At 38.4% G+C, this 27,408-nt stretch overlaps 1 protein-coding gene across 2 annotated transcripts in view; it reads right to left on the reverse strand.

Moving 5' to 3' along the window:
• bod1l1 (biorientation of chromosomes in cell division 1 like 1) overlaps positions 1 to 27,408 on the reverse strand; it is a 67,312-nt gene that overhangs the window by 19,439 nt on the left and 20,465 nt on the right. For both annotated transcript variants that reach the window (XM_087986573.1, XM_087986581.1), the window contains exons 3-10: positions 26,055 to 26,242; positions 23,665 to 24,198; positions 20,706 to 20,870; positions 17,256 to 17,407; positions 15,658 to 15,802; positions 13,654 to 13,804; positions 6,191 to 6,281; positions 884 to 5,648 (exon numbers count right to left, since the gene is read on the reverse strand). In XM_087986573.1, the coding sequence (XP_087842699.1) occupies positions 884 to 5,648; positions 6,191 to 6,281; positions 13,654 to 13,804; positions 15,658 to 15,802; positions 17,256 to 17,407; positions 20,706 to 20,870; positions 23,665 to 24,198; positions 26,055 to 26,242 (6,191 nt within the window). The remainder of the gene's footprint in view (positions 1 to 883; positions 5,649 to 6,190; positions 6,282 to 13,653; positions 13,805 to 15,657; positions 15,803 to 17,255; positions 17,408 to 20,705; positions 20,871 to 23,664; positions 24,199 to 26,054; positions 26,243 to 27,408) is intronic.

Here is a 27,408-nt window from a genome sequence, read left to right on the forward strand (position 1 = left end):
AAGTCTATTCATACATATCTAATCAACATGAAGTTGTTTTGTCACAATAGGATGGTAATATGTACAGATTTTAAATTTCAATGAACTTTAAAAGCACATCCAGGACACAATAGAATAAACAGGGCTTGATCCACGAAGTTAAACATTAATTTTCTCCATGATTGATGCATGGTGGCAGCAGCGTGTACTTATATACCATCTGCACTGCAGCAACTCACCAAAGCTTCTTGTAAACTCATGACCTCCACCACCTAGAAGGACAATAGAAACAGACTCATGGGAATATCACCACCTGCAAATTTCCCTCCAAGCAACACACCATCCTGACTTGGAACTATATCACTGTTCCTTCAATGTTTGCAAAATCAAATGCTGAAACTCCCTTTCCAGCAGCACCATAGATGGACCTGAACCAAACAGAAGGTAATTGTACAAGAAAGCAACCCCCAACGTCTCAAGGGCAATAAGAGATGGATATCAAATGCTGGCTTGCCAGCAACACACACATTCATGACGAAAACGCAAACTTAGGTAAAGTTTGAGCAGTCAATAGTAGACATATCAAATCACTTCAAAACCACTAAGCTTTCCACTGTTGAGAAATACATTTTGAGAAAAATGTGAATGCTTTCCACAACTATCAGGTTTGTAGTTCCTTTTTTAATGGTAACCTGTAGGCACAGCAAGACACTGCCACTGAGAAAGCTGAGAGAACTGGTTGAAATCTTGCCCCTGTAATATTGGGAAGGAAAATCAGTGGTTCTGAACAGATTGCACCATACAAAAACTCTAAAGCCAAACTCTCAGTGCATTTTTAACATTGAGTTTTTTAATATTCTTGGTCACCCAATCAATGAGGGATCATTGTACATTTTCTCCTTACCTTGTTTTTTCACATTCAACAGGTCATATTTTGATTCCAATTCTTCAACTTGCTGTTCATTACATAAAACTTCTTTGATATTTGCTGAAGTACAACCCTTTTGCTTTTCAGAATCTTCTAAAGAAGATTCAACCACACTTTTGGAACCAGAAGATGCCTCATTGCTGAAGTTTTCATCAAGTGTTGGAGTGGCTGGTGAAGGAGGATTATAATGAACAAACTGTGCTCTGCTTGCAGCTGGATGTTGAAGACTTGCATCATTTAATGTTGGAGCTTCTGGAGAAATAGTCTGATAAGGAGAACGTAGAAAGCCTTGTTGTTTCACATTTAGAGGAATGTTTAACTCATTTATCCTTTCAGCTTGGTTATGAGTTGGGTCCTCAGTTTGCTCTTTTTGCAACAATTCTGCACTACAATTACCAGTTCTGATTTGGACAGATTTTTGCTCTTTATCACCATTCAGCACATCCTTCAAATGGCTGCCTTCACTTGCTCCACTTTTATAGGCTTCATTTCTCTCCTCTAACTGGTCTCCACTTTTCAGAAACTTCTCTGTTTCCACCAGTAAATCTCCTGCGTCACTGTGTCCAATTACTTGTGTATCCACCATGTTTTCTTCTGATTTTAACTGGGAGCTTGCTGTACCAGTTCCTTTTTCAGCACTCTGATCAGTTTGTACTTGTTTCTTTGAACTTGATGTAAGGTTTGCAGAATGTTTCCCTGTATCATCGGTTTTGTCAATATCTTTCATTTGCTGTTCCTTTAATTTTGATTCTGAACTTCTGGAATAATTTTTCTTCTCTGTCTCACTACTTTCAAGAACTTCCTGAAGGTGCGCTTCAGATTCTGGTTGATCATTCTCAGGTTCACTTCTTTCTTCAGTTCCAATACCTTGAGCAGATTTCACTTTTTTTTTGGACACTGGAGCTAAGTTTTCCAGTTTACTTTTTGTTTCACCGTTTTGAGTATCTTGATAGCTAACTGCGGGTGATTTGGAAAAGTAATTTTGAGACTCATTTTCTTTCAGTTTTTCAATTCCTTGATTATTTTGTATTTTATCCATCGATCCTGTTCGAACATTTTCAAAATTATCCTTCTTTTCTACTTCATTCTCACAGCTTTGTGCTTTTCCTCGGGGCTTTTCTTGAAGAGTTTCAGAATATTCTTTGGACTCTGACCAAATATATTGGAAATCATTTTTCCTTTCCTCGCCTTTTTCACTGTCTTGAATGTTTTCTTGATCTTCTTTTGATCGAGAACTTTCAGAGTATTCCATGGATTTTAAATATTGTATGTTTTCAGAAATACATTTGTCTGTTCCTTTCTCACTGTTTTGAGAAACCTGTGGCAAATTTTCTTCGTATTTTGATCGAGAGCTTTCAGACTGTTCTTTAGATTTTAACAATGAATGTTGAAAAGGTTCCCATGATTTTGACTGAATAGTTTCAAAATCATGTATTTTCTCCACGTTCTTATTAACTTCACCTTCCTGCAAGTCTTCCTTGGACCTTGATCGGGACTTCTCAAAATACATGCTTTTTGAATCATGCCTTTTTTCAATTTCTTTATCACTGCTTTGAATGTTGTCTTGCAAGTTCTCCTTGAATTTTGATTGAGAGCTTTCTGAATGTTCTTTGGGTTTTGACCAAGTGTTTACAGAATCATGCTTCTTCTCCATTCCTTTTTCATTGTCTTGGATATCATTCCATACTGTTTCTCTGAACTCTAATTCAGAATTATGCCACTTTTGTGCTTTCTCAAACTGAATGACTGCCTCTAACCTTTCCTTAGATTTTAATGGTGATGTCTCTGAATCTCTGGATTTTAACTGAATATTTTCTGAGTCATGTCTTTCTTCCATTCCCTTCTGATTACATTCAATATTGTCCTTTGACTTTGACTGAGAGCTTTCAGTGCATTCTCTTGATTTTGACTTCGAGCTTTCAGTGCAGTCTCTTGATTTTGACTTCGAGCTTTCAGTGCTGTCTCTTGATTTTGACTGCGAGCTTTCAGAGTTGTCTCTCGACTTTGACCACGAGCCTTCAGAGTTGTGTTTTGATTTTGATGTTGAGATTTCACAGCAATTTTTTGATTCTGAGCGCGAGATTTCAGAGCTGTCTTTTGATTTTGACTGCGAGATTTCAGAGCTGTCTTTTGATTCTGAGCGCGAGATTTCAGAGCTGTCTTTTGATTTTGACTGCGAGATTTCAGAGCTGTCTTTTGATTCTAACTGCGTGATTTCAGAGCTGTCTTTTGATTCTGAGCGCGAGATTTCAGAGCTGTCTTTTGCTTTTGACCGCGAGAGTTCACAGCTGTCTTTTGATTTTGACCGCGAGAGTTCACAGCTACCTTTTGATTCTGACCGTGAGATTTCAGAGTTGCCTTTTGATTTTGACCGTGAGATTTCAGAGCTGTCTTTTGATTTTGACTGCGAGATTTCAGAGCTGTCTTTTGATTTTGACCGTGAGATTTCAGAGCTGTCTTTCGATTTTGACCGTGAGATTTCAGAGCTGTCTTTGGATTTTGACTGCGAGATTTCAACATTGTCCTTGGACTCTGACTGTGTGCTTTCAGTGCTGTCTTTTGATTTTGACTGCGAAATTTCAATGCTAACCTTGGGTTTTGGCTGCGAGTTTTCAACATGGTCCTTGGATTTTGACCGCAAACTTTCACAGCTGTTCTTTGGTTTTGACCGTGAACTCTCACTGCTATCCTTGGATTTTGACCGTGAGCTCCCACAACTATCCTTGGATTTTGACTGCAAGCTTTCAAAGCTGTCTCTGGGTTTTGACCGAGAACTCTCAATGCCATCCTTGGATTTGGAACGTGAGCTTTCAATGTTGTCCTTGGGTTTTGACCTCGAGCTTTCACCACTGTCTTTGGGTTTTGATCTCGAACTTTCTGCATTGTCCTTGGGTTTTGACCGTGAGCTTTCTACACTATCCATGGATTTTGATCGTGAGTATTCTATGCCACTCTTGGATTTTGACTGTGAGTTTTCAACAGAATCCTTGGATTTCAACCCAAAGCCTTCAATGGAGTCCTTGGATTTTGATCGCAGACCTTCAGCACTGTCTTTCGGTTTAGATCGTGAGTTTTCAGCAATGTCCTTGGATTTAGACGCTGAACCTTCAGTATTGTCCTTTGATTTTGACCATGAGCTTTCAATATTGTCCCTGGACTTTGACCGCGAGCTTTCAAAGCCATCCCTGGGTTTTGACCGCAAGCTTTCAACACTGTCCCTGGATTTTGACCTGGCGTTTTCAACACTGTCTTTGGATTTTGACCTCGAGCTTTCAATGTTATCCTTGGATTTAGAGTGTAAGCTTTCATTGCTGTCCTTGGATTTTGATTTTAAGCTTTCAACAGCATCCTTTGACTTTGAACGTGAGCTTTCACTGCTATCCTTGGATTTAGATCGTGAGCTTTCAATACTGTCCTTGGATCTTGATTGAGAGCTTTCATTGCAGTCCTTCGATCTCGACTTTGTGCTTTCCAAGGTGTCCTTTGATTTCAAACGTGAAGTTTCAACTAATTCCTTCAATTTTGACTGAGAGCTTTCAGAATTGTGTCTCCTTTCTATTCTCTTCTCATTACGCCTATCATCATGCAAATCTTCCTTGGACCTCAATCGTGCATCTTCAAAATTCTTTCTCTTCTCTTTACTCCTCACATCTTCCTGAAAATTTTCCTTTGATTTTGACTGAGTGCTATCAGATGTGTTTTGAATCTCTTTCACTTTCTCATGACTTCTTGAATCTTCTTGCACTCTCTCTCTGGACTTTGACCAAGAGCTTTTAGAATCACTTCTCCTCTCTTTGCCTTTTGCATCTTCCTGCAAGCTTTCTTTAGATCGTGACCGAGAGCGTTCAGAATCATTTCTCTTTTCCTTGCCTTTATCGTCGTGCACACTTTCTTTAAATTTTGTTCGAATCTGCTCAGCTTCATTTTTCTTTTCTTTGCCTTTCTCATGGCTTTTAACATACTCATATGTGTTTCCCTGTAATTTGGGGTAAGGGCTTTCAGAATTATTCTGTTTTTCTTTCAACTTTTCACTGGCATTAGGATCTTCTTGAAAGTTTTCTTTGAATTTTGGTCGAGCACTTTCAGCATCACTCCTCTTTTCTTTGTTCTTCTCATGGCCTTTTGTGTCTTCTTGTATATTGTCCCTGGATTTTGACAAGAAGCTTTCAGAATCACGTCTTTTTTCTTTCCCTTTTTCATCACCTTTGTCTTCCTTCACTTTTGAGTACTCTTTCAGTTTAAGATCTTGGCTCTGTTCAACTACAGGCAAATCTGAAGAATTAGAAGAAACTGAAGTTTTGTTGCCAGTCTTTGATACGAAAACATGGAGGCAATTTGGAATAGCTTTCTCCTCTGAAGGGTTCCTCAGCTTGTGATCAATATCTATATGAACGTTGTCTGCAGAACTACTCTTAGACATGATCACTTGCTCATCACTTTCTTCTTTATCTTTCTGCTTCGATGCTTCTTTATCATTCATATTTCCTTCTGTTTCAAAGTTAAGTTTATTAATTCCCGTCACTTTTAATGCTTCCACATCCGAATCTTGAGTGGAAGAATTTCTTCTTAGCTGTTTTCGACAAGGCTCACGATCTACTTTCAATTCATTTCTACTCTCATTTAATTGAATACACTCTGAAAGTCTCCTCAACGGCTTTGATGGTACATCTGAGGGTGATGCACTCTTGGAATCTTTTAAAATAGAAGAAGCGACCACCTTTTCTTTGCTCTGAAAAAGAAACTTAAAGCAGAAATTTACAATTAAATTATAAGAAACAAAGCAATCAGCTCAATTTTTACAAACACTAAATTGAATGGAATTACCTGTCCAATTTTTACGTATAATAAAGATTAGCATTGAAATGAAAACTACTTATTTTAAATGATCAAACTGTAATAGTGCAGAAAAATGATTATGCATCAGTGTTCAAAGAAGCTGGCCGAATTACTCTATTGCATACAAACAAGACAATAGAAGTAATCTTTCAAAAGCAAGAAAGATCAAAATTCAAATGTTTCTTCAATTTATGTCATGTAATGCACTCCATTTTCAGTAGTAAGTATACATTATCCTTTAAACTAATCAATCATCAATTTCTACTTTGTAGAACGAAACAACTTTTCGCACTTAATGTCAGGACCTGTAGTACATATATTCTTGATACAAGGAATGTATTTTCATATTTAATTTAAGCTGCAATATTATAATTGTTAACTGTCACACACTACAGTAAAACTAATTATTTCAAATATGCTAAATGATAATTTGCTGTCATACACTACCTCCGTTTTAATCTGTCTCTCTTTAAAATCTTCTGGCTGTGCACGCTTTCTTTTCCGATCTTCATGCAAGACAAGATCCTCTGATAGAGTTCTGCAGAAAAAAGTGACGTTAAAACATTATGACTAAAAGAAATCAAATATCGGCAGATCATTTTTCATTTAATGATGCAATTTAACAAAGGGGGCCCTGAAATAGAGGGATTTAAAAATAGCCTTATCAGTCATTAAATCAAATAAAAAGCAGATGCTAGACATCAAAACAAATCATACAAAATACTGAAAACACTCAGTAGTTCAGTCAGCCACTGTGGAGAGATCCAACAAGTTTGCAATTCAATTTTGCATAGGAATTGTATTAGTTTCAGGCATTTCTAAGGTTCTTCTACATATAATGGGTGGCATGGTGGCACAGTGGTTAGGACTGCTGCCTCACAGCGCCAGAGACCTGGGTTCATTTCCCGCCTCAGGTGACTCTGTGTGGAGTTTGCACATTTCCGTGTCTGCGTGGGTTTCCTCTGGGTGCTCCGGTTTTCTCCCACAATCCAAAAATGTGCAGGTTAGGTGAATTGGCCATGCTAAATTGCCCATAGTGTTAGGTGAAGGGGTAAATGTTGGGGAATGGGTCAGGGTGGGTTGCGCTTCGGCGGGTCGGTGTGGACTTGTTGGGCTGAAGGGCCTGTTTCCACACTGTAAGTAAGCTAATCTAAGTAATCTAATCTAATCATATTCCAATTACAATCTTGCCCAAATGTAAACAGCAACAGCACAATATTAAATGCCTTCTGGGGAAGGTGGGACCTGTACATGAAGGATGGGTTGCACCTGAACTAGAAGGGGACCAATGCCCTGGGTGGAAGGTTTGCTCGAGTTGTTCAGGAGGATTTAAACTAGTACGGCGGGGGGGTGGGAACCTGAGCTATATACCGGTGGTGAGAGCTGATGGAGATGAGGCAATAGCAAGAGTTAGCGCAGCCAGTGGGAAGGAATTTCCTGGGAATGAACCAAGGGATCGGTTAAAGTGTGTTTGCTTTAATGCAAGGAGTATCAGGAATAATAGTGATGAGCTTAGACCATAGATCAGTACCTGGTGCTATGATGACGATGTGGCCATAACAGAGACGTGGGTTTCTCAGGGGCAGGAATGGTTGCTGGATGTTCCAGGGTTAGAACATTTAAAAAGAATAGGGAGGGGGGGGGGAGAAAGAGGAGGGGGTGTAGCACTGCTAATCAGCTACAGAAGTTACCATTGTCGAGGAGGGTCTGCCGACTGAGTCAGTATGGGTGGAAATTAGGAATAGTAAGGGAGCAGCCACCTCATTAGGGGTTTACTACAGGCCCCCCAATAGCAGCAGGGAGATTGAAGAAAGCATAGGTCGGCAGATTTTGGAAAAGTGTGAATGTAGTAGAGTTGTTGTAATGGGTGACTTTAACTTTCCCAATATTGATTGAACCTCCTTCGAGCAGATGGTTTGGAAGGAGCTGTTTTTGTAAGGTGTGTTCAGGAGGGTTTCCTAACTCAGTACGTTGACAGACTGGTGAGGGGAGAGGCCATTTTGGACTTGGTGTTCGGCAATGAGCCGGGCAGGTGCCATTTCTTGCAGTGGGAGAGCATTTTGGTGATAGTGACCACAACTGCCTCACATTCTTCATAGCTATGGAGGAGAGAGGCAGGCACAATGGGAGGATATTTAATTGGGGAAAAAGAAACTATGATACTATCAGACGTGAGTTGGGAAGCATGGACTAGGAGCAATTGTTCGCTGGAAAGGGCACTATAGACATGTAGAGACTGTTTAAGGAACAGTTGTTGCGAGTGATGCACAAATGTGTTCCTCTGAGACAGGTAAGAAGGGGTAAGATAAAGGAACCTTGGATGACGAGAGCGGTGGAGCTTCTCGTCAAAAGGAAGAAGGCAGCTTATGTAAGGTGGAGGAAGCAAGGGTCTTGCTCAGCTCAAGAGGATTACAAGCAGGCGAGGAAGGAGCTCAAAAATGGTCTAAGGAGAGCCAGGAGGGGGCACGAAAAAGGCTTGGCAGGAAGGATTAGGGAGAATCCAAAGGCATTTTACATGTATGTGAGGAATAAGAGAATGATCAAAGAAAGAGTTGGGCCGATCAGGGATAGTATAGGGAACTTGTGTATAGAGCCTGAGGAGGTAGGGGAAGCCCTAAATGAGTTTTTTGCTTCTGTCTTTACAAAAGAAAAGAACCTTGTAGTGAATTAAACCATTGAGGAGCAGGTAAGCATGCTGGAACGGATAGAGATTGAGGAAGCTGATGTGCTGAATATTTTGACAAACATTAAGATTGACAAGTTGGCAGGGCCAGACCAGATTTGTCCTCGGCAAATGGGAGGCGAGAAATGTGATTGCTTCGCCGCTTGCGAAGATCTTTGCATCCTCGCTCTCCACCGGAGTCGTACCTGAGGACTGGAGGGAGGCAAATGTAATTCCTCTCTTCAAGAAAAGAAATAGGGAAATCCCCGGCAATTACAGACCAGTCAGTCTCACGTCTGTCGTCAGCAAGGTGTTAGAAAGGATTGAGGGATAGGATTTATGACCATCTGGAAGAGCATGGCTTGATTAAAGGCAGTCAGCGCAGCTTTGTGAGGGGCAGGTCATGCCTCACAAATCTTACTGAGTTCAAGGATGTTACTGGACAAGTTGATGAGGGTCGAGCGGTGGATGTGGTGTATGTGGACTTCAGTAAGGCATTTGATAAGGTTCCCCATGGTAGGCTCGTTCAGAAGGTCAGGAGGAATGGGATACAGGGAAATTTAGCTGTCTGGATACAGAATTGGCTGGTCGACAGAAGACAGCGAGTGGTAGTGGAAGGAAAATATTCTGCCTGGAAGTCAGTGCTGAGTGGTGTTCCACAGGGCTCTGTTCTTGGGTCTCTACTCTTTGTAATTTTTATTAATGACTTTGATGAGGAGATTGAAGGATGGGTTAGTGAGTTTGCAGACGACACAAAGGTTGGAGGTGCCGTTGACAGTATAGAGGACTGTTGTAGGCTGCAGCGTGACATTGACAGGATGCAGAGATGGGCTGAGAGGTGGCACATGGAGTTCAACCTGGATAAATGCGAAGTGATGCATTTTGGAAGGTCAAACTTGAAAGTTGAGTACAGGATTAAAGACAGGATTCTTGGCAGTGTGGAGGAACAGAGGGATCTTGGTGTACAGGTACATAGATCCCTTAAAATTACCACCCAGGTGGACAGGGTTGTTAAGAAAGCATATGGTGTTTCGGCTTTCATTAACAGGGGGATTGAGTTTAAGAGCCGTGAGATCTTGTTGCAGCTCTATAAAACTTTAGTTCGACCACACTTGGAATACTGTGTCCAGTTCTGGTCGCCCTATTATAGGAAAGATGTGGATGCTTTGGAGAGGGTTCAGAGGAGGTTTACCAGGATGCTATTTGGAATGGAGGGCTTATCTTACGAAGAGAGGTTGACTGAGCTCGGACTTTTTTCATTGGAAAAAAGGAAGGGAGGGGACCTAACTGAGATGTACAAGATAATGAGAGGCATAGATAGAGTTGATAGCCAGAAACTATTTCCCAGGGCAGAAATCGTTAACACAAGGAGTCATAGTTTTAAGCTGTTTGGCGGAAAGTATAGAGGGGATAGCAGAGGCGGGTTCTTTACGCAGAGAGTTGAGACAGCATGGAATGCGCTGCCAGCAGCAGTTAAAGCAGCAAGGTCACTGGGGATATTTAAAAGACTGCTGGACATGCATATGGTCACAGAACTTTGAGGGTTTGTACATTAGGTTTACTTTACATGAGGATCAATTGTCAGCACAACATTGTGGGCTGAAGGGCCTGTTCTGTGCTGTACTGTTCTATGTTCTAAATTAAATGTTAAAATGATTGAGCTAAAAATGAAATTTCTAAGCTTACCTCTTTTGCCACCAGCTTATTAAGTCTTCAGTTTTTATTCCTTTTTACAATTTCAAAACTAAATCACTTTTAACTGTTGAAAAGTGCTCTAGCTATCTTTTTCATGCTTATTATATCTCATCCATTCCGACAGTCTAATTTACAGTTAAAATGTAACTAGTTCAAATGCAGTTAAATTAAATGGAGCAGCCTGTTCCAGCATTCAACGAGATCTTGGTTGATCTGTGGCTTAATTCCACACAGCTGCCTTTGGCTCATATCTCTTATAATGTTTAAGAAAAAATTGATCAACCTTAGATTTCAAAATAACTGATTCAGCATTTACTGCCTTTTGTGGAAGAGAGTTCCAAATCTCTATTGTCTTTTGTGTGTAGAGGTGCTTCCAAACATCTCTCCTAAATGGTCTGACCCTAAATCTCAGGCTATGCTCCCTAGTTCTAGAATCCCTAACCAGTGGAAATAGGGTGGCACGGTGGCTCAGTGGTTAGCACTGCTGCCTCAGAGCACCAGGGACCCGAGTTCGATTCCAGCCTCACGCAACTGTCTATGCGGACTTTACACATTCTCCCTGTGACTGCATGGACTTACTCCAGGTGCTCCAGTTTCCTTCCACAATCCAAAGATGTGCAGGTTAGGTAAATTGGCCATGAGCAATTGCCTGAAGTGTTCAGAGATGTGTAGGTTAGGTGCATTAGTCAATTTAGGGTAGGAGAATGGGTCTGGGTGGATTACTCTTCGGAGGGTCGGTGTGAACGTGTTGGGCCGAAGGGTCTGTTTCCATACTGCAGGGATTCTAATTTTAATATCTACCACCGGTTACTTACATTGTCGACTTTGACCCTAAACCTTCTAAATTCTAGAGAAAATAGACCTAACTTGCATATCTGCTCCTTATAATTTAACCCCTGAAGTCCAGGTAATATTCTTGCAAACTTATGTTGTACTCCCTCCAAGGCTAACGTATCCTAACCAATTATTTGGATTAGAATTAATAGCCACGTGGAAAAATGTGGGTTAATCAGAAAGAGCTAGCATAAATTTGATAAGCTCTTTTGAAGAGGTTATGGAGAAAATCGATGAGGCTAATACTGGCATATGTACGAACAAGGAACAAGAATACGTTATTCCACCCTTGAAGCTTGCTCCACTATTCATTAAGAACATGGCTGATGTAACCTTTGTTCTACATTCCTGCTTATAATGTTCTAAATCCTTGGTAATCAAGAATCTAAAATCAGGCAATGTGGTGTACATGGAATTCGACACAGTGCCACACAACAGACTTGTCAGAAAAATTTAGCTCATGGAACAAACAGCATTGGAACAACACGATACAAAACTGGTTGAGGGAAATTAAATGATTCCTAATGGCATTGCGTATCAACCTAAAAGGACATGGACTGCAGCGGTTCAAGAAGGCAGCTCACCATCACCACCTTCTCAACAGCATTGAGGGACGGGCAAAACTCTGCTAGCCAGCGACGCCCACATCCCATAAATGAAAGAAAAAACTGGGCTATTACCATTAGAAACATGACACCTAAATGTATGGTGGAGGCAGAGAGCCATTAGATGTTTATTTAAATAAATACAATATTCAGGGTTAGGAAGCAAAGGCAGAGAAGGGCACACAGACAGAATGTTATCTGAGCTGAGACAGATATCGTCATAGAGTTGTAGAGATGTTCAGCACGGAAACAGACCCTTCAGTCCAACTCGTCCATGCCGAACAGATGTTTTAAACTAATCTAGTCCCATTTGGCCCATACTCCTCTAAACCCAGCCTATTCATGTACCCATCCAGATGCTCTTTCAAATGTTGTAACTGTACCACCCTCTACTACACCTTCTGGAAGCTCACTCCATACACACACCACCCTCTGCATGAAAACGTTGGGCCTTAGGTCTCTGTTAAATCTTTCCCCTCTAACCTTAAAACTATGCCCTCTAGTTTTGGACTCCCCTACCCTGGGAAAAGACCTTGACAATGCACCCTATCCAGACCTCTCATGACTTTATGAACGTCTATAAAGGTCACCTCTCAGCCTCAGACGCTCCAGGGAAAACAGCCCCAGCCTATTCATCCTCTCCCTAGCAACATCCTTGTAATCTTTTCTGTCCCTTCAAGTTTCACAACATCTTTCGTACAGCAGAGAGACCAGAATTGCACACAGTATTCCAAAATGGCCTAACCCATAATCTAGTTATTGCTGCAACACGATCTCCTTACTCCTACAGTTGATGCACTGACCAATAAAGGCAAGTGTACCAAACGCCTTCTTCACTATCCTGTCTACCTGTAACTCCACTTTCAACGAATATGAACCTCTGCTCCAAGATCTATTTCTTCGGCAACAATCCCCAGGGCCTTACCATTACATGTATAAGTCTTGCCCTTATTTGCCTAACAAAATGTAGCATCTCACTTTTATCGAGATTAAACTCCACCTGCCACTTCTTGGCCCATCTAATCAAGGTTCCTTGCACTCTGAGGTAACATTCTTCGTTGTCCATGACACCACCAATTTTACTAACCATACCTCCTATATTCACATCTGTTACGACATGGGGTAAACTCTCCTGCTTAATTTTAAAACCAGCAACACAGAAACGATTTATCACATGCAGTAATCTGTAAAAATTTGAGCGGCCCCAAGAACTGTGTAAAGTTAACATTAACAACTTTATTTCTTGAAGTATGACAGAGAATAATTAATGAACCACTACTTACAATTTCTTTCTCTAATCTATCTTCCCTTCTACAAGACTAGCCTGATAAAACTCTCAATTAAGATTTATAAAACAAGACTTCTTATCTCAAAACGAGGCAGCTGTAGGTTCTTGTCTTCGGATCTTCCTGAGTCTTATTTTCTCCTTGTTAGGAATTTCTGTGTCACAGGTTACTGATCGAAAAGGTACTTTTAAGAGGGATATTCTTTTCAAGCAGTCTGTTACATGCTAGGACTTGACCGTACTCCCCTCAACCGTTCAATTTTCCCCCAGTCTTATACCCCAGGACATCGGATTGTGTTACTGGTTTTTAAGATTGTCAATATACTCAATTCAAACAGGATTGGAAACTGGTATTTTTTTTGGAGTATAATTTAAACTGATTGGCCAAATTCAAATTTGTTTTTGTCTCCAGGCGACGAACTAATCGAGTTGCCCGACCCCATGTTACACTGTTGCCTTATTAAGAACACTTGGTGCTGCGTCCAGTAGTTCTGCAGCTTTTAACTCTCTTATAGGTACACTCACATCTTCATAACAAATCCAAATTATTTACATAAATGACAAAAAGCAGTGGGTCCAGCAGCGATGCTTGCAGCACACCGCTGATCACAGGCCTCTAGTCTGAAAAGCAACCCTCCAACCTGTCTCCTACCTTCAAGCCAATTTTGTATCCAAATGGTGAGTTGCATGATGGACCAAATGGCCTCTTTTTGCAATGGAATGATTCTGGGATACTGCAGGCTAACATAGGTCATGTACATTACGAGTCATTTTATCAGTTATCCAAGGAAATATGCTTCCTCAGACAATGCCCGAGGAATTACCATACCTTAAATCTCGTTTTCTTTTTCTTCTTAATGCCACTTTTTTCTCTAAGACCCTTTGTTCTTTCAATGTTGCTTTATTTACTTTAGAATTTAGGGCTGTTGACTGTTGCATTTTCCATGAATTCATCACAACATCTGAATTACTGCCAACACCTGGAATAAATATTAAGGGAGAGAGAAAATAAAAATAATTAGAATTTAATCTTCAGACACTTTAAAGACCCAAAATTTAATAAATACGCAAGACCAAATGCTAACATTGAAGAATCACAATGTCAAAGAACCAAATTGCAGTTCTTAGCATATTAGCCTTACATACTTGGTTTTCAGCTAAGAACATGGAAGTACATTGCTTAATGCCATTTTAGAAACATTCTATATAACCTGTTTGCACAGACAAGAAATTGATAAAATGTTTACAAGTTTACAGACACCACTAACAGGAATATTTTGCATCAAATCATGATAACAAAAGACCTGTAAATGTTGATAAACATGACTATAAATTAATTTCCATATAGTTCTAACTAATCAGCAAGGAAAATGTTTTCAACACTGGTTGACGCATTCAATTTATTCCAGAGTCTTTAGCCAGTCTGATGGGGGTGACTGATATCACAGATGGATACATGGAGGGAATTCTCTCATGAGAATACATGCATCTGGGTACACTTTTGAAGGTAAGAATTCCTAAACAGTTTGACTACATACATTGTAATTGAGTGCAGGTTCATAGTTTCTTAACGCACGGTGTGCTGCGGCCTAGTCTCCTGAATGGGGAGTGGACTTAGCAAGCGCTCGTTGTGTCAAGCCCATTGAACTGATTGGGGGCGGGGGGGGGCGCTTCGGCAGTGCTGCAGGCCCCTCACACACAAGTGTGTGTCTGCTCAGAAACAAACCCCGAGGGGGAGCAAGGCAGGCAGATCTAGGAAAAAGGAAGCTTCAGAAAACTCTGAACCCCAGAGGAGAGGCATTGAATCAATTAACCGAATAATCAATTATCTGAACGAAATAGTGCCTGCCCATCTCGTTTGGATAATTGAGGTTCTTGTGTAGACAGGATAATGAAGGGGGCATTTGGTATGCTTGTATTTATTGGTCTGTGCATGGATTATGGGAAATGGGAAGTCATGTTAAGGTTGTATGAAACATAGCTGAAAATGTGTTGCTGGAAAAGCGCAGGTCAGGCAGCATCCAAGGAACAGGAGAATCGAGGTTTCGGGCATAAGCCCTTCTTCAGGAAGGGCTTATGCCCGAAACGTCGATTCTCCTGTTCCTTGGATGCTGCCTGACCTGCTGCGCTTTTCCAGCAACACATTTTCAGCTCTGATCTCCAGCATCTGCAGTCGTCACTTTCTCCTTGTATGGAACATAGGTTAGGCCACTTTTGGAATACTGTGTGCAATTCTGGTCTCCCTGCTATAGCAAGGATGTTGCAAAGGTGTGAGCTTTAGAGAGGCTGAATAGGCTTGGGGTATTTTCCCTGGAGCGTCAGAAGGATGACGTTTATAGGAATTTATAAAATCATGAGGGACTTGGATAGGGTGAACTAGTCAAGGCCTTTTCCCCAGAGGTGGGGAGTCCAAAAACTAGAGGGCATAGGTTTAAGATGAGAGGGGAAAGATTTAAAAGGAACCTCAAAGGCAACTTTTTCACCAAGAAAGTAGCGCATGTATGGAATGAGCTGCCAGAGGAAGTGGTTTGAGGCTGATAAAATTATAACATTTAAAAGACATGTAGGTGGATCGGTGAATAGGAAGGGTGTAGACGGATATGGGCCAATTGCTGACAAATGAGACTAGATTCACGTAGGGTATCTCGTCAGCATGGATGGAGTTGGACCGAAGGGTCCCTTTCCGTGCTGTACAACTCTAGGATTCTACGAAAGATTTTGTTAAGAAAAACATATTAAACTGGATTAAATCATTTGGGAAACACAAAATAACTACTTAATGTCTGACTGCAAATGCTATGCATTTGCAACTTTGAATTAAAGAGTTAACTACCTTTTTGCAGTGTGTGGTGACGTTCTTCATCACTGCATCTCTCCTCCGGTGGTCTGTCTTTATCAGTTTCCACCTGTTTGTGCTTATCATCTCTTCTCTCCCTGTTCCACTGCCGTCTAAGTAACCGTTCTGCTTTCTCTTTAGCCTATGTAAAAAGATAATAACAGCATTTCAATTACTTCTAGTGTGCACAATACATAGCTTTCAGTTATGGGTGAGAACTGCCAGTTAAGCTCAAATTCTGCTCATAGCTGTGCTTGTTGCATGGCTGCCAACTGTTTTTATCTTATCTTTGGATATTTCAGTATTGGCTTATATTGTACTTGCTACTTAAGATTCATGCCTTGCACGGTAAGTGGCGAAGGTGTTTTCCTATGAATGGATTTGGACTTATATTCCAAACTTGTTAAAAGTGAAACCAGTAACGTGGCAATGTTCAGCATTTTAAGCTAAAACATAAATAAGTTTTAAATTAAATATATCTAGTATAATTTAGCTGGTTCCTGATGACATTAGATTGGTATGAAGAAAGCACTTATTTTGTGGTTCCCATACTTCAGTTTGCACAATCCTAGATTAATATCCCGGCATTACTTTCCAAATATTTTTCAGTTATGCAATGAGAAATAAGTCACAGATGACAAGTGAAGTTCACAATTGTCATCTCAAAGAGGAACAGATAAAATGCCAAAGAAAACAGCACAGAAGCTATAAATCAAATAAAAACAGAAAATGCTGGAAATTTCTCAGAAAATATCCATGCAAAGTGGCACAGTTAACTTTTTAGGTCTAATATCTTTTGATTGGAAAAACCTAGAGATGTAACAAGTTTTAAGCAAGTACAAAGACAGAAAAGTGGGTACAGCAAGAGAAGAGAACAAAAGGGATGCTGTGTTCAGCCCAAAGCATAACCATGGGCTTCTGGCCATTGCCATTTTGATTCTTCTTTCCATTCTGAACTCGTCCTTTATCTTAAGGAACAGCATCTCATCTTTCAATGAAGCATTTTACATCCATCTGGGCCAGATATCAATTTCAACAATTTTAGATCATAATTTCTGCCCTATTTTTTATCTTATCGTAGCTGTTGGTGATAACTTTGATATTTACTTTTATATCTCTATTAGACACATCATTCATTTCCTTACTTGTCCCTTTGTGTTGTGATCCATTGACACACATTTTTGCCTTGCACCACTTTTCATCAGCTAACCTCCCTAGCCTTCCAACCTGAAATCACAACACTATTCCCTTCTTCACAGATCTACCAAACCTGTTCCGCACTTCCCAATACTTTTCTGTTTTTGTTAAATTAGAATCCTTGTCTGCAAAGTAAGTGGCTGAGAATAATTTAACATGACAGTGCAATAACCAAATTTCTAACAAATAAAATAAAAAATTAGCAAACCTCTCTAGGTCTGCAACAAGTTGAGCTCAAAGCCAGTAAATTCAAAGTCAATTATCTAACATACCAGTAGCATAAAACTAAAATACAAACGTCAACCACTTCATTGAATTATCTCATTCATTCCACAACCTCCAATTCAAAGTATAAACTTTCAAACTAGCAACAGGAATAAGCAATAGCTCAAACTTACGATTGACTGTCGACGCTGAACTACTGTTTCTTCATCATCTGAATCACTATAATACTTTGAATATAAAAACGGTTTGTGGATGTATGGATGTCGCACGGGTTTTGCTCGTCCCTCCTTTTGTTCCTCGTTTGTTTCCAACTTAGTATCTTTTTCTAAATAAAGATAATATTTGATCAAAACCTGCCCAAAATTATTTACTTTATTTTTTTCTTCAGTTTCCTGACGACTCAGAACAATATACCATACTCATGAGATGGATGAACACAGAGCAGCACGCTGTTTTATACTGAAATTGCTCCCAGTGAACACTTTCTTTAGACATGCTGCTTGTTTCAGTGCGTGCTTAATTTCGGGTGTCCCTCGCTAATGATTTGTGACATCAAATTATTTACGTATCTAACAACTTGAAACTTATTTTTAAGTAGTAAATGATTTGGCATTCTTGCTTATATATAATTACTGATGCAGTATGTCTAAAACACACAACATACCACAGTATCGTTCTTTAAGGATATTTGAGAGATTTAATTTCATGTGCAAATGTGCTATCTGCTACTATTTAATGTGAAAATTGAAATTTTATACACTAATCTGTACTCTCAATATGCTTTTGCTTTCTATTGGCAGCTGCACATGCAAAATTGATTCTATAAAGTTCATGATCAACTCAACAGATTATTGAGGAGAGGACAGATAGTGTACATATCTTAGAATCCTTAGAGTGTGGAAGCAGGCCATTCAGCCCATCAGTACAAAAGATCCATCTTTGCCTTCACACAAAGTTAAAGACAGTACTAGTTGAAGGTCGAAGCTTACATTGTTACAAAGATTATAAAGTCTGATGGTTCAGTCTTTTCAAAGCCAGCAAAGGGTGCCCAAATGTTGAAAGGGGGTATAAAGAATGAGTCCAAACTAGCAAGGTATATAAATATCGATTGAAAGAGTTTTTAATGAGTCGATAAAAAGAATAAGTCTCATTAAAGCAAACATTGGCCCCTTACAGGCAGAAACCAATTCTAATGTACCCCAAGTTAGTTGAGAAAACAAAGCAAGTTTAGAAAAAAAATGCAGCGAAAAGATACAGAAACGTCAAATGAGTGGACATCAAGTTAGCAGATGGAGTATGCAGTTTGGAATCGTTAGTACAAAAGCCTCAGGACCAAATATTGTTCAGATGAAGGACATTTTTGGTTTTCAGATGCCACAACACCATAAACTATAGCAGCAGAATTAAGCCATTCAGCCCACGAGTCTGCTCTACCATTCAAGTATAGCTGAAATGTTTCTCAAACTCATTCACCTGACTTTGCCCCATTACTAATTAAGAACCTATCCTAAAGACACTCAATGAGTCCCACAGATTCACCATATTCTGGTTGAAGAAATTCTGTCACGTCTCAGTTCTAAAAGATTTTCCATTCACTGAGGCTGTACCTATAGTCCTAGTCTCTCCATACAGTAGAAATATCTTCTAAATGCTGTCTAACAAGAGCCTGCACAAATTTGACAGCAAGAAATAAAATGCGTGAAAGTTGCTGTTTTGAGTGCTTTATTTATTCCAAAAAAAGTTAGATTTAAAAAAAACATTTTATTTGGTTATGAAAACAGTTGAGGTACTTACCCAAAGTAATTCTTAGTCACAAAATATTCTAATTATTTTAATAACCTAATGCTTAAATAACTTGACTAAGTTTTAAAATATTCTTGTGCTGAGGAAACAGAGGGGGTAATGCAGTTAACATGATGTCAATGAACTTGCAAATAGTGTTCAATGAAGTCCCAAACAATATGGTTTTCAGCGATAAGGTTAGGGTTAGGGTTAACACTAGCACATGGAATATAAAGGAAACAAAGTTCGCAAAATGAAAAGGAATAGCATTGACAAATGGTTGCTTCAGCAATTGAAGGTAGGTACACAAGGGATTCCCAGAGTTCAGTATTAAGATCATTGTTATTCTGTATTTATCAATGATTTAAACTTGGGAGTACAAGGTTCAATATCAAAATTTACAGATGACACAAAAGTTAAAGTACTAAACTGTGAGATGGATAGTAAAAGAATTCAAAGCTAAACCGGCTGATGAAATGACCAGATTCATGGGAGTTGCAATTTAATGCAGATGATGTAAAGTGACATATTTGGATATGAAAGATGTGGAGAAACTATATAAACTAAAGGCACAATTGTAAAGGGGGTGCAGGAACAGAGAAACCTATGGGCATATGTGCAAAAATAACCACAGATGGCAGAATAGGTTCCTGAGTTCATAAACAGACAGGATCCATAATTTATAAAGTCAACAGAGTACAAAACCATTGGAATGAATGTTTATAAAAGATTGATTTGCCTTAACTGAGGCATTGCTTTCACTTCTGGGCACCAGACTTTGGGAAGGATGCGAATGTTTTTAGAAGATGCAGAAAAGATAGTTCGAGGGATGAGAAACTCCAGTTATGTCGATAAACTGATAAATTTGGGATGGTTATCTTTAGAGAAGTGGATATTTTATAGATTTGATGAAGATCATGAAGGGCCATAAAGACAAGGTAGAAAGAAACTATTCCCATTGACAAAAGGAACAGGAACCAGATGTCATTAAATTTAAAGTGGCTGGCAGAAGAACCAAAGACAATAAGAGGAATGGCCTTTTTAGTACAATGTGTGGTTATAAAATAGAATGCACTTCTTGAAAAGGTGTTGGAGACAAATTCAGCTGTGGCTTTCAAAAAAGAGAACAGGATAAACATCTGAAAGAGAGAAAAGTGCAGATTTCTGGCAGAGGGGCAGCGAGTGGAATTATAAATTGGACTTATAGAAAGCCAGCACAGATCCAACAGATCAAATGGAGTCATTCTGCGCTGTCATTATTTGATGTCATATCTTTCTAGATGTAAAATGTTGATGATACGAAATTTCCTTAATGACTCTCCTTTTGGTATTAGCAAAACTTTTCTGCTTTTTTAACCCAAGTGGTGAATCTAAGCAAGACTTACTTTGACACAAAGTACATTACATATTAAGTAGTTCCTTATAAGATCTAACATGTTTTCAAAGTAAGGTGACTTTTAAACCAGTTTTGCAATTTTACTTTCAAATTTATGTAATATTCAAATAATAAACTCAGAAAAAGGAGACTACACGCACGTTATTTCAACATAAACTGATTCAGCTTTGCATAGTCCTCAAAACAGATACTCAATAACAAGCTGGGACTAAAATAACTAGTATTTAACGCCTTTCTTATATTTTAATTTTCAGTTTTGAAGAATGATCTACAGCTAAAATATTAACTTTTGGAGGCTAGTGTTCATGAATCTGACACTGAATGTGAAATAAATTATCTGAAATAAATAAATTATACAATGTGACTACATAGCTTAATTTTTTGTTCATCTTGGCTCACAATAAATCTGATGAATGACACAAGTTATTGAAAATAGATGCAGTACCTTCTGAACTTTGTTCTTGGTTGTCTTCAGTGCTGTCAGAAGCTGCAATTTCACCCTCCTCCTCTTCATCATCATCCACATCAAAAGACGACAGATCACTGGTATGGACTGAACTTACAGTGATGTCGCTAAGGCCTTCAAAATCAGAATCCTCAAAAGAATATTCTGAAAAATGACAATGTAGTTTAGCTTTAAAATTCCAAAAATGTGAAATTTCTCTTAGAAACTAATTTCCAAAAAAATTCTACTGGACAGTTTTGTCCCATACTTTATCTTTCTCTCAACTAAATTTTTTAAAAACTGTAATCGACCGTACCTGTAAACCACCTTCCTGGAGTGGAGTACAGACAATGTATTATATTGGTATTGCAACCAGTCATGATTCTGAAATATTAAAATATAGTTTTACTTCTTTATCATTCATGGGATGAGGGGGTCGCTGGCTAGGCACCATTTATTGCCCATCCCAAATTGCCCAGAGGGCAGTCAAGAGTCAACCATATTGTTGTGGCTTGGAGTTGCATGTAAGCCAGACCAGGTAAGGACGGCAGTTTCCTTCCCTAAACCAGATGGGATTGTCCCAACAATCAGCAATGCGACTCATGAGTCATTGTTAGATTTTTAATTCCAAATATTTACTGAATTCAAATTCCACCATCTGCTGTGGTGGGAATCTAACCCTGGTCCCTAGTACATTATCTGGGCCTCTAGATTAACAGTCCAGCAATAATACCACTAGGCCATCGCTTCCCCCACTCTATTCATCTTACAAAGTAACTAAATATGCAGAGGATGTCCAATATGGGTAGGTCAATTAAAAGACAATGGACATAAAGTGAGTTTCAGCAAGAGGCAATGACTGAAATGAAATACTAGCTTTTTACACAGTTGTGTGATACAATGTTGGAGAATTGTCAGAGGTGCGTGTACATCTAATACAGGAGGCTCATGTTCATACAGACAAATTACAGGAACTTGGATTTACATCTACCATCCCAAGATATAATGGAGGCTCCAGCTAGAATTTTCAAGTAGTTTATGGAATACAGGCCTTTCCACTATAATGCTTGTTTTGTTAACGTGAATTCTCTGTAATGTGATTGACGAATTGGGGACACAGTTTCTAAAGCACAAACTTTTAAAACACGTTCTAGTTGTAACGCGATTACATCAACAACACTTTAAGCACTGTTTCTAAAGTGTGATTTTTCCATAATGCGAGGTTGCACAAGAACACAACCATTCCATTATAGAAGAACTAAGTGTACAAAATGGACATCAAGAATTGCAGAATGCCTGCTATTACTCGTCATAATGAGCAAAATATAGAACCAGAAAATTATAGGTCAATTAGTTATTCAGGGGACAGTTAGCATAGATTTCTAAACTGCAGGTCAAGTATGAACAATTTAACAGAATCACTTGCAGTAGTAGATATTATAAAAAATACAATGAATGTAGCTTGTATGAGTATTTAAAAGCATGGGATAAGTTATCATATAAAAGACATGTGGCAAAGCATGGAGCTGAGATGAACATCTCAGAAGCAGAAACAGACTAGTATAAAAAAACCCCTCCCACATCAGAAAGACGTGAGTGGCATATTAAAAAAGGTGGATGGTGATGAATACATGCAAAGAAAGTAGATAAACCAAATTAAAGATTTAGTTTTAAATGTGAATTGTAAGTGAATTTCTGTTTAATGAAACATAATTGATATTTTTATTGAATCTCTTCTGCAGACTTTCATGCCTTTTATTTTCAAAAATGTGTAGTAATTTATTTTCACTGTGGGGTTACCTACCTCTTAATCAATTTATCACTTTAAAATTAAGCAAATTTCAATGTGCACAAATTAATTTTGTGCTCCCGAGATCCAGGTCTAGATTACTTATATAGAAAAATTAGTTAAACGCTGATGATCAGGTTTCATTATCTTTACATTTCTCCAATGTTAAAAATATTCATTAATCGCTGATCTGGTTTCTGTTTTTTAAACCAACTCTTTATCCAGATGGCTATCATGTTTCCTTTATATTAGTGTGCAGATTAATTTTTAATGAGCAAACTTCATATTTCACACTTCAATCGTCCTTCGAAAATCACAGACATTTTATCCACGACATTTCTTTCATTAATAGATTGTTAATTCCTACAGAACTCCATTAAATTTGTCACAAATTGACTTTCACAAAACCATGTCAGCTGTCCTGAATGAACTCCTGAGCAGACATGTCACTTTGTCAACCGATCAGACATCTTATATCAAAAGCTGCTTGAAAGATAAGCTAAAAGCTCATTCCCAGTACAACTTTTCTCAGTATTCTTTGACAGATGCCATCAAAATCCACTTAGTGCCACTGCTGGAGTTTTATTAATTTATTTGCAGCATACCTACATCAAATAGCCTCACAAAATTTGTCTCTCTATCTCAAATATTATTCACAATTCTTTGTGTAGTTTAACATGGAAATAACTAAACATTCCCAGTTTGGAAATATTTTATTATTGTAAAAATTATTTGTTAGAAATAATCAGTGTAGATATATTAGTCAATAATTATCAATTTTGCTTGCAGCACCTTGCAAAGCTATATTATGTACATGGGAAAGATAGATTTTGAGATAGGTATTGGCAGTGTAAGTATCCATTTGAAAAGGAAAGACTCATCTTTAAGACCACCAAAGGATATGTACAAAGTTTCACAAATCATTTTGACAAATTCATTTTTCTGTATATATTCATTCAATGTGAACTTTTTAAAATTTTCAGTCTCGAAAATAATACTCAAGGAAAAAGCTCAATATTTTAATCCCCTTGTATTTTAAGCATGCTTTAGTTACTAGGTGTTCACTGGTATTTTACTGATTATCTGTTATAGCTGCATGCACATTAATCAAAATGTGCAGAGTTTTAAAATTGTCTGCTAGTGCAAACTACAATGAAGAATTCACACTACCTTTCTTTAAGTTTTCCTTGGCTTTCTGCTTAATGGTTAGAGCCGCAGTGATGTATTTCATAGATTCATATTCTTTTCCCTTTCCTCTTCTTTCCTCCTTTGAAAATCCAGAATATTCATCCTTTCTTATAACATCCTTCTTATCAATTTTGTCCTTTATTGCATTCATATCTTCAAGACATTCTTCTATGATCTCAGATGTTGCATTTTTTTCCTCAAAATCCTTTGCAGGCATCAAAATGTTATTTGAGCCTTCTGACTTAGAACAAATCCTTCCATCATCTATTTTGGTTTCTAATGCAAGCTTTTCTAACTCTTCATTAGTGCGATCTTTCTCCATTCCCAAATCAAAACTTTGTTGAGACTTGAATTCTGAAGTAAGGTTTTTCTTGGAGCTCTTTTCACCATTCTTATTAGATGCATTTTCTACTGTAGACCTGGCTGCACTGGCTTCCTGATTAAGTGAGGTTATTGTGTCCAGAATAGAAAGAGCATCGTCAGCTTTGCTTGTACTTGGACCAGTAGACGAAAGACCTGCAAGTTGAAAACACTAATTGTAATCCAATTGTATCGGAAATGATCCAATTAAATTTAACACAACATATACATAATTTTACTTGTTCAGAATATTGTGCATTGCAAACAAAGCATAATTGAAACACAACGCTTAGACTTGTATTCTGTAGAAACTTCAGTTAAATACAGGGAGACCACCTATTGCATTTTCCAAGCAATTATTTATCATAATCATAATAATACACAGAAGCCTCTTATCCTTTTGCTCTCCTGCCTATCATGACCAGGTACCATCATTTAAGGTTGCATCATGTTTCTGTGCTTGCAAGGAAAGAGAGTCCCAGGAAAAGGTGAAGGACTAGAGATGTGCCTCATCTTGTGCTTTTCACTCTGTTGCTACAACAGTTGATGAAACTAGGTGGCATAGAAACAAAACTGTCTGTTGCCAATGGTGATGTTGAGCCTCACAGCAATAAGTAACCTATGGAAGGGGCATTAAAAACTTTTTAGCAAGGAACAGCTATCTGGCAAAATATAACAAAGAACTACGGATGCTGTAGATCTGAAACAAAAACTGAAATTGCTGGAGAAATTCAGCAGGTCTTGTAACTGTGCACAGAAAGTAAAGTTAATGTTTCTGAAACAAAAACACAATAGTTAAAGGGTTGATCTTGAAGGCAAAAAAGACAAACTGTTAAGATCTTCCAGAGTCTGGTGCTCTGATGTTCTCGCAAGTGTTGTCAAATCACTAAATGTGCACAAGTGTCTCTGACGCCTGGCAGACACAGCTTACTTAGGAGAGATGAACAGCAAGCTTTCAGCCAACCCACCTTGTTCTCAGTTTCCAAATGATTCAAGTAAAACAAAAACCTTTTCAAGCCAGTTACTGTTTAAACCCAATCTTAACAGAGTCTGAAGCAAAACAGGTGGTTTTCACCAGTTTTGAGATTTCTAGGAAGCTTTACTTCTAAAAAAAAAATGCAAATGTCTATTTTTCTTTCAATTACCCTCAAGGAAAACCACTCCACTTATGTTACAGAACTTGGAATGAATTCCTTTTTCCACAAAGTCTTCCAATCAATATTACACGTAAAGCATCTTCGTCGCAGTCAGACTTATCACACCATGAAGAATGCACTTACTTGAATGGACAAAACCTAACCTTTTCTGGCATGCTTTGTGACTATGTAGAGCATAATTACTCCAAATTCACATCTTTCCATATATTTAAATGCTGAGCCTCTCAATGATGATTGAAAAGACCAAGAACAGACCTTAAGATAGCAACTCCATAATTTCCACATTGAACCATGCTAGAAATGCTCAATTTACTTGTTAACAACAATGAGCAATGATAGCATCACCATTATTTTTATTGCAAAGTCCAGATTAATCTGTTTAACTCAAAGATGGAAACATCATCTATAATTACACTTTGGTTATAGGAATGCTTATTCACAAGATTCTGAAAGGTTCTCTGGACTGAACCAGTTGAACTATGTTATCTTTGTAAAATAATGCAAACCAGACAGGAATTTTGTGCACAAGCATTATTATTGGAGATATAATTCAATCACTAAGATAACATTTTGCTCTAAGGTTGGTTTACATTTTTAACTGCATGGGTGACATCATCTCTGTTCACCAGAAATACAATGTTTCACTTATTTCTCTCTCTATAATTTGCAGTTTTTTTTTTAGTTCATTTTTTCATTTTCTTGAAACCGCTTACACGAAAAGCATAATTCTCAACTCTCAAGATGATAACATTTCATCAAAATGATAGGTGATAAAAAGTGCTGTAAATCAAATGGAGATCTTTGAAAACCACCTTTTGTATGAAACAATAAGAAGCATACTTTTTCAGGTAGTACCTGGAGTCGTTGGCTCTGATTTCTCAGAGTTCGGCACAAGACTCATAGCAGTAGGCTCTTCTTTCTGATCCAAAGTTGCTAAAAACTCATGTACGGCTTTCTCAACCTGAGGCCGGAATATGTGATTTATCTTTGGATCCACAACTTGAGAAATGATCCTGTCGACACCAACTTCTAGCATACCTGATCTGTAAAATTATAAAAAGTGATTTCCCAGAATATTCTGATACATAATATATTGTATACTGTCCATTGTTTTCATGCTTTTAATTTGAATAAATCAATAAATGTTTTTAATCACATTTTCAAATTGACAATAATATTCACGTCTTCAATAAAAATGAGGCTACTAGCAATGCAAGTTAAACATTTAGATATTTTCTCATCAATCTCATTGGAGATGTTAGTAAACACCATTGGAGCAGGTAGAACTTGAACTCAAACTTCCTAGCTCAGAGGTGAGGTCCCTACCATCTTCATGTACTTTTATGCAAAATATTTGCTTTATGAATTACTAGATTAGTACCAGCAAAATCACTTCAAAAATACATGAGGATTTTCTGCAATGTCTTTAACAAAAAGCCCTACAGCTGAAAGCTTTGTCACCTAGAGGGAAGTTAAAGCAACTAGAGAAGATAATACAGAAATGGCCAAAGACAGAGGGCCAGTTGCTCCTGGGCATGTAGCAGAAAGGAATATTGCAATGATGCGAGTCCATAATTGGATTAAAAGATGCCCAGAACAAGTTAAAGTATTTGCGAAGATAAACACAGGAAATGCACACACCTGCAGACACAGAAACAAAATTATTCAGTAACGTTTATTGACATTCATCATCATCCACAGCAGACAGACATAGAGACATACAGCATGGAAACAGATGCCGATCAAACATTCTAAATTAATCTAGTCTCATTTGCCAGCACTTGGCCCATATACCCCCCAGAACTCTTTGTATTCATATACCCATCCAGATGCCTGCTTTTGAGTTGAAACTACATGCATTGCTGACAGAGAGTCACTGTACATCATTGAAACTGATGATACACAAGTAGAACTTTGACAGATTACATGCAGCTTATTTTTGCATACACTAGAATTTGTGGAGAGTAAGGAGCTGCATGAGTGGGGCAGAGTATGGATGCACTGTAAGGATTTCAGCAATAACAGTTACGGTAGGAATTAGGGCAGAGATGGAAATAAACAAACTATATGATGGATAGAATACAAGACTGAACAATTGCCAAAATTGTTGAGAAACACATGGAAGGGAGGGGAAGGGAGTAAAGGCCATGGAAAATGAGTTCACTGTTTCCAATGTTCAAAAAAAATCTTTGCGGCATCTGAAGTAATT

Source organism: Chiloscyllium plagiosum, unplaced genomic scaffold (assembly GCF_037043375.1).
Source record: "Chiloscyllium plagiosum isolate Xiang-an unplaced genomic scaffold, Cpla_swu_hap1 HiC_scaffold_1, whole genome shotgun sequence".
Classification (NCBI taxonomy): Eukaryota; Metazoa; Chordata; class Chondrichthyes; order Orectolobiformes; family Hemiscylliidae; genus Chiloscyllium; species Chiloscyllium plagiosum.